The sequence below is a fragment of the Thalassophryne amazonica genome, chromosome 8 (genome assembly GCF_902500255.1).
Source record: "Thalassophryne amazonica chromosome 8, fThaAma1.1, whole genome shotgun sequence".
Taxonomy (NCBI): domain Eukaryota; kingdom Metazoa; phylum Chordata; class Actinopteri; order Batrachoidiformes; family Batrachoididae; genus Thalassophryne; species Thalassophryne amazonica.
The window spans coordinates 5,848,738-5,860,959 of NC_047110.1; the positions used below are offsets into that span (position 1 = coordinate 5,848,738).

Here is a 12,222-nt window from a genome sequence, read left to right on the forward strand (position 1 = left end):
ATTCAAACCACCGCAGCGCAGTGCCTTTAATACCTATGGCATGCTCTAATCTCTGTAATAAAATTTTATGGTCAACAGTATCAAAAGCAGCACTGAGGTCCAACAGAACAAGCACAGAGATAAGTCCACTGTCCGAAGCCATAAGAAGATCATTTGTAACCTTCACTAATGCTGTTTCTGTACTATGATGAATTCTAAAACCTGACTGAAACTCTTCAAATAGACCATTCCTCTGCAGGTGATCAGTTAGCTGTTTTACAACTACCCTCTCAAGAATCTTTGAGAGAAAAGGAAGGTTGGAGATTGGCCTATAATTAGCTAAGATAGCTGGGTCAAGTGATGGCTTTTTAAGTAATGGTTTAATTACTGCCACCTTAAAAGCCTGTGGTACATAGCCAACTAACAAAGATAGATTGATCATATTTAAGATTGAAGCATTAAATAATGGTAGGACTTCCTTGAGCAGCCTGGTAGGAATGGGGTCTAATAGACATGTTGATGGTTTGGATGAAGTAACTAATGAAAATAACTCAGACAGAACAATCGGAGAGAAAGAGTCTAACCAAATACCGGCATCACTGAAAGCAGCCAAAGATAACGATACATCTTTGGGATGGTTATGAGTAATTTTTTCTCTAATAGTCAAAATTGTGTTAGCAAAGAAAGTCATGAAGTCATTACTAGTTAAAATTAATGGAATACTCAGCTCAATAGAGCTCTGACTCTTTGTCAGCCTGGCTACAGTGCTGAAAAGAAACCTGAGGTTATTCTTATTTTCTTCAATTAGTGATGAGTAGAAAGATGTCCTAGCTTTACGGAGGGCTTTTTTATAGAGCAACAAACTCTTTTTCCAGGCTAAGTGAAGATCTTCTAAATTAGTGAGACGCCATTTCCTCTCCTAAATGGAGTCCACCTGGAGTAAATTCAGTTGATTGGACATGATTTGGAAAGACACACACACCTGTCTGCACATAAGGTCCCACAGTTGACAGTCAGAGCACAAACCAATGATGAAGTCCAAGGAACTGTCTGTAGACCTCTGAGTCAGGATTGTCTCGAGGCACAAATCTGGGGAAGGGAACAGAAACATTTCTGCTGCTTTGAAGGTCCCATTGAGTACAGTGGCCTCCATCATCTGTAAATGGAAGAGGTTCAGATCCACCAGGACTCTGTCTAGAGCTGGCCGCCCGTCTAAACTGAGCGATCGGGGAGAAGGGCCTTAGTCAGGGAGGTGATCAAGAACCCAGTGGTAACTCTGTCAGAGCTCCAGCATTCCTCTGTGGAGAGAGGAGAACCTTCCAGAAGGACAGCCATCTCTGCAGCAATCCACCAATCAGGCCTGTATGATAGAGTGGCCAGATGGAAGCCACTCCTTTGTAAAAGACACATGGCAGCCCGCCTGGAGTTTGACAAAAGGCACCTGAAGGACTCTCAGACCACGAAAACAAAATTCTCTGGTCTGATGAGACAAAGATTGTGTTGTGTGGGCCGCCAGAAGAGGAGGTACTGCTGGCCCACCACCAGAGGGTGCCCTGTCTGGAGTGCGGGCTCCAGGCACCAGAGGGCGCAGCCACCTCACAGGAGCAGCCAGGTTGACAGCTGTCACGCATCACCTGCAACAGCTGTTACCAATCATCTGATCGGCAGGAGTATATCAGCAGGACGACGTCTCCACCTCTTTGCCGAGATATCGTTTCTACCGAGAAGGTAATAATCTCAGCTGACTGCTTGACAGTAACTTTTGTGATTTTTGTGAGTGATTGCAGAACTTTCCAAGGAGAGGTGGAGGCAGCTTACCTGCCGTTCGGATTCCTGGGTGCGAACGCGCCCTCCTTTAATTGTTCTTTATTCCTCGCCAGCAGTACCAGGTCCGACACGCGAAGGCAGTGGCCACCTGGGAATTCGGGACTTGGCGGCTCCAGTATTCCCGGGGTCTGGTGGCGGAGGAAACCGTGTGGTTCCGGTTCTACTTTGGAGAGGCGTCTCCTATCTTCGAGCCTGCCCACACGACACCTGTGTGAATTTGACTTTGTCCATTATTGTAATCTGTTGTACTTGTTGTGCATATTCACAACAGTAAAGTGTGTTATTTGACCTACTCCATTGTCCGTTCATTTGCGCCCCCTGTTGTGGGTCCGTGTACTTACACTTTCACAACAGATTGAACTCTTTGGTGTGAATGCCAGGCATCATAGTTTGGAGGAAACCAGGCACCATCTCTACAGTGAAACATGGTGGTGGAAACATAATGCTGTGGGGATGTTTTTCACCAGCAGGAACTGGGAGATAGTCAGGATTGAGGGAAAGATGAATGCAATAATGTACAGAGACATCCTGGATGAAAACCTGCTCCAGAGTGCTCTTGACCTCAGACTGGGGTGACGGTTCATCTTTCAGCAGGACAATGACCCTAAGCACACAGCCAAGATATCAAAGGAGTGACTTCAGGACAACTCTGTGAATGTCCTTGAGTGGTCCAGCCAGAGCCCAGAGCTGAATCCGACTGAACATCTCTGGAGAGATCTGAAAATGTCTGTGCACCAACGCTCCCCATCCAACCTGATGGAGCTTGAGAGGTGCTGCAAAGAGGAATGGACCAAACTGCCCAAAGATAGGTGCACCAAGCTTGTGGTATCATATTCAAGAAGACCTGAGGCTGTAATTGCTGCCAAAGCTGCATCAACAAAGTACAGAGCAAAAGGCTGTGAATACTTATATGCATGTGATTTCTTACTTTTCCTTTTTTAATAAATTTGCTAAAATTTACAACATAAAAACCTTGTTCATGTCATTATGGGGTGTTGTGTGTGGAATTTTGAGGAAAAAATGAATTTACTCCATTTTGGAGTAAGGCTGTAACAACAAAATGTGGAAAAAGTGAAACTTTCATACTTTTTGGATGCTCTATATCGTGAGCTGTACATGAAGTTAAACACATTACATGCAGATGTAATGTGCTGACAAGCGATCAGTGTGTTGAGAAGGTGGAGGGAATATTTTCAGGGTGAAAGAAGGATCGATGATGTGGTGAGAGTAAACCAGGAAGTCGAGGGGATTAGTAAGGATGAAGTGAAAGCAGCTATGAAGAGTAAAAAGGCAGTTGGTCCAGATGACATTCCACTGGAGGCATGGAAATGTTTAGGAGAGATGGCAGTAGAGTTTCTCACCAGACTGTTCAATAAAATCTTGAAAAGTGAGAGGATAACTGAGGAGTGGAGAAGAACTGCTGCTCCAATTTTTAAGAACAGGGGTGATGTGCGGAGCTGCAGCAACTCCAGAGGCATTGATCAGCCACAGCATGAACTGTTGTTTGAAATAAAGCCAAGGAAGCCGACCGGTTTGCACTGGAACACTGTAGACTTTATTACAAAGCTCCAACAACCACAGGTCTGTTCTGCTCATCACCACCCTACTCCTGCACAGACATAACCTTTTATATAGGCGCGTGGCGCCCTCTGTAGGTATTCTCAGGTACTGCACCTGTAGAACCTTCTAGATACCACAGTGTCCTCCCCTGTAGGTGTTAACTGCACTTGTCTTTTTTTCTTTTCTTTTTTTTCTTAATTGGAGACCCCTAATGCTGGACTGGGGTAAACCAGAAAATAGAATATTGCTGTAGTTCAATCTAGAAGAAACAAATCCATGAATCAGGGTCACAGCATCAGCCATAGACAGGATGGGACGAATCTGCACTATACTTCACAGGTGGAAGAAAGCAGTCCTCGTAATATCTGTAATGTGGAGGTCAAAGGACAACGTAGGATCAAAAATTACCCCAAGGTTCCTCACTTTGTCAGTGTGATGTATGACACACGAGCCTAGGCTAAGCGTGAACTGGTCAAATTGATGTTGATGTCTCGCTGGACCAAGAACCATCATTTCAGTCTTGTCCAAGTTTAAAAGTAAGAAATTGCTACACATCCAGTTTTTCACTGATGCAAGGCAATTCTGTAAGGACTTTTTATGTACGAGATTACCAGCAGTTATCAGCATGTATAACTGAGTATCATCAGCATAGCAATGAATGGTAGTCCCAAAACACTGCAGTATGTGCCCAAGGGGTGCTATATAAAGGTGCTATAAAAAAGCAAGGGGCCTAAGACGGACCACTGTGGAACCCCAAATTTCATGTCACTAATATTAGAGGTAGTTTTATTGTACAAAACACAGTAAGAACTGGTCAGGTATGATGTCAACCATGCAAGGGCACTCCCAGGAATCCCAAAATGATTCCCCAACCTATACTGTAGTCTCCGAATCCATTGCAAACAGAATGTCATTTAGTGAGAGCTTTCTCTGTAAGATGATATGTTCTAAACACAGACTGCATTGGCTCAAAGAGATTATTCTCAGTAAGATAGCTCACAAGCTGCTGTGAAACCACCTTTTCCAGAATTTTAGAGCAAAATGATAGATTTGAGATTTGATAACAGCCTATAGTTTGTTAATATATTAGGGTCAAGATTATATTTCTTAAGTAATGTTTTATTCACTGCAGATTTGCAACATTTAGGCACAGATCCAGAGATGAATGACAGATTAATAATTTCCAACATAATAGGTCCAGTAGTGGTCCACAGGTCTTTAAACAGATTTGTTCGTATCGGGTCGAACAGACAGGTTGTGCTTTTTTGCAGACGTTACAAGTTTCGTCAACACTCCTAGTGAGATACTCTCAAATTCTGTAAATCTAGGTAATACCTCAGTGATGGCGCCCACCTCAACAGCAGGGTACAGTGGCTGGGTTAAGGCATGCTGGGATATGTTTCACCTAATGTCTTCTATTTTCTTGTCAAGGTAATCTAAAAAAAATCTTGGGCTGTAAATGGAGAGCGTTCAGCGTAAGGGCGCGGGGGCTAATATATGGTAACAAAATAACACTTTATTTTATTCTTCTGATCTTGGCTATACATAGTATCCTGGGTAGAGCAGAGAGTCAGATGTTCAAATGAATTATATGCCGGCGAGAGCTGGTGAGAGTGATGGTGAGCAGAGGTCACACATCTGTTGTGGACTCGGTGTAAACAGGGTGTTATGACAGGGTGCCAAGAGAAGAGTTGTGGTATTGTATGAGGAAGTCTGGAGTGGTAGAGAAGTATGTGAGGATCGTGCAGGACATGTACAAGGTTAGTGAGACAGTGGTGAGATGCAGAGTAGGAATGACGAAGGTGGGATTACACTAAGGATCAGCTGAGTCCTTTCTTGTTCACAGTGGACTGTGATGTTTGGAGATGATATTGTGATCTGTAGTAAGAGCAGAGAGCAAGTTGAGTGTACCCGGGAGAGGTGGCGATATGCTCTGGAGAGAAGGGGAATGAAAGTCAGTGGCAGAAAGACTGAGTCCATGTGTGTGAATGAGAGGGAGCCCAGTGGAATAGTGCAGTTAAAAGGAACAGAAGTGGTGAAAGTAGATGAGTTTAAATACTTGGAGCCAGCTGTCCACAGAAGAAGAATAGTTTTTATTGTCATTGTATATACATAAAATGAAATGTGCCCTCTGCATTTAACCATCCTAATTACAGTTAGACACATTCCAGCCACTAGGGGCAGTGTGCAGCCACAGTCCGGCACCCGGGGACCAACTCCAGATGTGGAGATGCTGCCTTGCTCAGGGCAGAGAAAGGAACAGACCCTAAATAATCAGGTTTTTGATTGTGGAAGGAAACCGGAGGAAACCCGCACAGACACGGGGAGAAGATGCAAAGTCCACACAGAAAGGGCGGGAAGCGATCCTAAGACCTTGCTGTGAAGCAACAGTGCTAACCACTAAGCCACCATGCTACCAAACTAATGGACAGTGGTAGAGAGGAGAAGAAGAGAGTGCAGGCAGGGTGGAGTAGATGGAGAAAGGCGACACGAGTGATTCATGAAGAACATCTGTGATAGTGAAGGAGAACCTGTATAAGACAGCTGTGAGATCAGCTGTGCTGTTTGGCTCCAAGATGGAGGCACTAATGAAAGGACAGGACATGGAACTACAGCTGCTGTGATTGTCTTTGGGAGTGACGAGGATGGACGGGCCGAGGTATGAACACATCACAGGGACAGCTCAGGTGGGACGGTTCAGACAGGTGAGACTGAGATGGTTTTGACATATGCAGATATGTTGGACATCTTGATGATGTTCTGGGCCTTTTGAAGGGTCCAAAATGGAGCTACGAAAATGAGTCCAGACCCAAACTTTAAAGTGGAATTTGACCCCAAATATGTGCATTATCTTGATATGTGGATCAAAGTAGAGGATGGGAAACGTATCACCTCTCCGTACCGGAAGGAGACCAACGCAGGTCACATCCAAGCCTCCCTCAGAGCCAAGTCTACAGACTGAGACATGCTGAGAATGATGTTGATATGAACTGCTTCTCGACCAGGACCGACCCCTCTGAGTCGAAGAAAGTCCCTTCAGCTGCTCCCTTGTTTGCACTCGGGGTCGCCACAGCAGGTCCCAGGTGGATCTGCATGTTGAATTGGCGCAGGTTTTGCACCAGATGCCTTTTCTGATGCAACTCCACATTACATGGAGAAATGTGGCAGGGGTGGGTTTTGAACTGAGAATCTTCCACACTGAAAAGAAGTAGGAATATCATGCTACTGGCCATACATTACCATCTGATTTATTTTTAAAAAGTTACAAAGGAAAAGAAGTTTTATGTTTCTTGTATCACCACTTATGCTGCTAATATACATAATAATAAACTGGAGCATTGTGTTCGTAGAGCGCAAATCTCCGCCAACAATAGTTTCCAGTTCTACATATTTATACCATGGAAAAAATTTTCAAGGTCAAAGTCCTGTTAGAAGTGACTTTTCATAAGCTAAATTATAATACAAAATATAGATCAAAAGAGCTTTTGAATGTTAAAATCAAATATCTGCTAAATCCACGATGTGGAACAGATGCGGATTCATTTCAGAGAGTCAGCAGCGATTCACCGATTATCGCCTTGTTTCTGCTTAAAACTGATTTTAGAATGATTTAAGAGATTTTAATTTGTCATCTGATGGTTAATAATCACTTTATTCCCTTTGATCGCTTTGTGTGTAGAGACTCAGACTCAGAGAGTCAGTCTCAGACACGTGCAGTGAAGCACAGTGAAGACAGGGTGGACCAATTTTTAGAAGGGACCGTTTGGTCGGCGACACCGGATCAAACCTCGTCAGTTGATAAAGGATACCATCCGACATAACGCTCTCAAATATGAAAGACATGCAATCTTTTTGGACAGAGTTATGAGTTTTTGAAATTTTGTTCAGTGTTAAAGGATAGGGATTTTTCCTGACTTTGACCTTTGATCTTAAAAATTAAATCAGTTCTGAATCTTCAGTAAAAATTTCATCACGATAGCTGAAAAGTTGTGGGCTCCAGGCTGTTCACAAACAAACAAACAGACACACACAGGCAGACAGACACACAGGTACACACACAGACACACACACAGACACACAGACAGACACACACACACACACACACAGGCACACACACAGACAGACACACAGGCACACACACAGACACACAGACAGACACACAGGCAAACAGACACACAGACACACACACAGACAGACACACAGGCACACAGGCAGACAGACACACAGACACACAGACAGACACACAGGCACACACACAGACAGACACACAGACAGACAGACACACAGACACACACACAGACACACAAACAGACACACACACAGGCACACAGGCAGACAGACACACAGACACACACACAGACAGACACACACACAGACAGACACACAGGCAGACACACACACAGGCAGACACACACACAGACACACAGACACACACACAGGCAGACACACACAGACAGACACACAGGCAGACAGATACACAGAAAGCCAGGCAGACAGACACACAGACAGACACACACACACACAGACACGCAGGCAGACACAGACACACACAGACACACAGGCAGACACACACACAGACACACACACAGGCAGACAGACACACAGACAGTCACACAGGCAGACACACACACAGACACACACACAGGCAGACACACACACAGACAGACACACAGGCAGACACACACACAGACACACACACAGGCAGACACACACACAGACAGACACACACACAGACACACACACAGGCAGACACACACAGACAGACACACAGGCAGACAGATACACAGAAAGCCAGGCAGACAGACACACAGACAGACACACACACACACAGACACGCAGGCAGACACAGACACACACAGACACACACACAGACACACAGGCAGACACACACACAGACACACACACAGGCAGACACACACACAGACAGACACACAGGCAGACAGACACACAGACAGACACACAGACACACACACAGACAGACACACAGGCAGACAGACACACACAGACACACAGGCAGACACTCACACAGACAGACACACAGACATACACACAGGCAGACAGACACACAGACACACACACAGGCAGACACACACACAGACAGACACACACACACAGACACACACACAGACAGACACACACAGACACACACACAGACAGACACACACACAGACACACAGACAGACACACAGGCAGACACACACACAGACACACAGGCAGACAGACACACAGACACACACACAGACAGACACACACACACACACACACACACACACACACACAGACAGACACACAGGCAGACAGACACAGGCACACACAAACAGACACACACACACACAGACACACACACAGACAGAAACACAGGCAGACAGACACACACACAGACAGACACACAGGCAGACAGACACACAGACACACAGACACACACACAGACAGACACACACACAGACACACACACACAGGCAGACACACACACAGACAGACACACAGGCAGACACACAGGCAGACACACACACAGACACACACAGACACACACACAGATACACAGACACACAGGCAGACAGACACACAGACAGACACACACACACAGGCAGACACAGACACACACAGACACACAGGCAGACACACACAGACAGACGCACAGGCAGACAGACACACAGACACACACACAGGCAGACACACAGACAGACACACAGGCAGACACACAGACAGACACACAGACACACACACAGACACACAGGCAGACAGACACACAGACACACACACACACACACACACACACACACACAGACAGACACACAGGCAGACAGACAAACAGACACACAGGCAGACAGACACACAGACAGACACACAGGCAAACAGACACACAGACACACACACAGACACACACACACACACACACACAGACAGACACACAGGCAGACAGACACAGGCACACACAAACAGACACACACACACAGACACACACAGACAGACACACAGGCACACACACAGACAGAAACACAGGCAGACAGACACACACACAGACAGACACACAGGCAGACAGACACACAGACACACACAGACAGACACACAGGCACACACACAGACACACAGACAGACACACAGGCAGACAGACACACAGACACACACACAGACAGACACACAGACAGGCACACAGGCAGACAGACACACAGACACACACACAGACAGACACACAGGCAGACAGACACACACACAGACACACACAGACACACACACAGGCAGACAGACACACAGGTAGACAGACACACACACAGACAGACACACAGGCAGACACACACACACAGGCAGACACACACACAGACAGACACACAGGCAGACAGACACACAGACACACACACAGGCAGACACACAGACAGACACACAGGCAGACAGACACACAGACACACACACACAGGCAGACACACACACAGACAGACACACAGACAGACACACAGGCAGACAGACACACACACAGGCAGACACACACACAGACGGACACACAGACAGATGGGGTGAGAACATAACCTGCTCCAACTTGGTTGGTGGGGGTCATAAAGCACTGGTATCTGTACCTAATGTCTGATGATCCTCTCACAGTAATTTGGAGCTGCTGTTGTCAAAAGTGGTTGAGTTCAGTACAGACACAGTCGAACCTCGAAGAAATGATCATTATCCACTTGGTAAATGAGCCCAATTCAACAACACACATAAAACATTTGACTTTTCACTCTGTAGCTGAGGGAAGAGCGACCCTCCGAGCTGACGTGATTTCTACTTTAAAGTGTCCCCATGACACGGTCACGCGGGGTGTGTTGGTAAAACCACATGGAGCCTAAAACACAGGATTGCTGAAGATGTGTAAACGATCCATCAGACGTGCTCAATCCAAATATCCGCTAGTCTGTCACTTTATGGAATGCTCTCATACCGTGAGTGTCCCACGACGAGCTGCCAGTCAGAGACCACGGAGGCCAAACAGAGACGTCCCGCCCGGTGGGACAGTGCTTCATACTGTGGAATTTGGACGTATAGAAGCAGATGGGACACACATCAGGACTTCAGTTTCAGCTGTGTTAAACTCAGAAAATATAGTGACTGGTTAGAAAAAAGTTACATCTTGTGACATATTGGGTGAGACACGCTGACCTACACTCCCATCCAGAAGGGGGCAGCAACGTACTTAAACACTGTTTGTCAAACTCGGTTATAAAACAGCAAAGAATTGATGACTGTTTTAGTTAGAAATGAAGTTTTGATTATTTCAAACTGTGATTTCAAACGTTATTTCCACTTTGTCCCTGCGGTGACGTCAGAATGAAGCCGACTGCTGATGAAATCGCTCAGTTATGTTACGATCGTTTCAGCGAACTTCCAAGCAGAGGGAAGCCCAAAGCCGGCAGAGAGTGGAGCCAACTGGCCGCCGTCGTCCGGATCGACAACCGGACCGACCATGGTCAGACACACACACAGACACACACACAGACACACACATTAACCGGACCGACCCGGGTCAGACACACACACAGACACACACACAACTGGACCGACCCGGGTCAGACACACACACAGACACACACACAACTGGACCGACCCGGGTCAGACACACACATAACCGGACCGACCCGGGTCAGACACACACACAGACACACACACAACTGGACCGACCCGGGTCAGACACACACATAACCGGACCGACCCGGGTCAGACACACACACAGACACACACATTAACCGGACCGACCCGGGTCAGACACACACACAGACACACACACAACTGGACCGACCCGGGTCAGACACACACACACAACTGGACCGACCATGGTCAGACACACACACAGACACACACATAACCGGACCGACCCGGGTCAGACACACACACAGACACACACATTAACCGGACCGACCCGAGTCAGACACACACACAGACACACACACAACTGGACCGACCCGGGTCAGACACACACACAGACACACACACAACTGGACCGACCCGGGTCAGACACACACATAACCGGACCGACCCGGGTCAGACACACACACAGACACACACATTAACCGGACCGACCCGGGTCAGACACACACACAGACACACACACAACTGGACCGACCCGGGTCAGACACACACACACAACTGGACCGACCCGGGTCAGACACACACACACAGACACACACACAACTGGACCGACCCGGGTCAGACACACACACACAACCATACAAAAACACTGGGACTTTTGCTTTTGTCCGGTGAGTGCAAATATCCAGTTTATACGATGACACACACAGACACACACACACTACCGGACCGACCCGGGTCAGACACACACACACACACACACACACACACACACACACACACACACACACACACACACACACACACACACACACACAACTGGACCAACCCGGGTCAGACACACACACACAACAGAACCGACCCTGGTCAGACACACACACAACCGGACCGACCATGGTCAGACACACACACAGACACACACATAACCGGACCGACCCGGGTCAGACACACACACAGACACACACATAACCGGACCGACCCGGGTCAGACACACACACACACAGACACACACACAACTGGACCGACCCGGGTCAGACACACACACACAACTGGACCGACCCGGGTCAGACACACACACACAGACACACACACAACTGGACCGTCCCGGGTCAGACACACACACACACACAACCATACAAAAACACTGGGACTTTTGCTTTTGTCCGGTGAGTGCAAATATCCAGTTTATCCGATGACACACACAGACACACACACACTACCCGACCGACCCAGGTCAGACACACACACACACACACAAACGGACCGACCCGGGTCAGACACACC

General features: G+C 47.1%; 1 protein-coding gene across 1 annotated transcript in view; it reads left to right on the forward strand.

Annotated features, from left to right (window-relative positions):
• The first annotated feature begins 10,579 nt into the window (after window positions 1–10,579).
• The window catches only part of adat1 (adenosine deaminase tRNA specific 1), a 122,082-nt gene continuing 120,439 nt past the window's right edge, over window positions 10,580–12,222 (forward strand). The window contains 1 exon segment of the mRNA XM_034175893.1: window positions 10,580–10,819. Coding sequence (XP_034031784.1) covers window positions 10,681–10,819 — 139 coding nt within the window. The 5' untranslated portion in view covers window positions 10,580–10,680.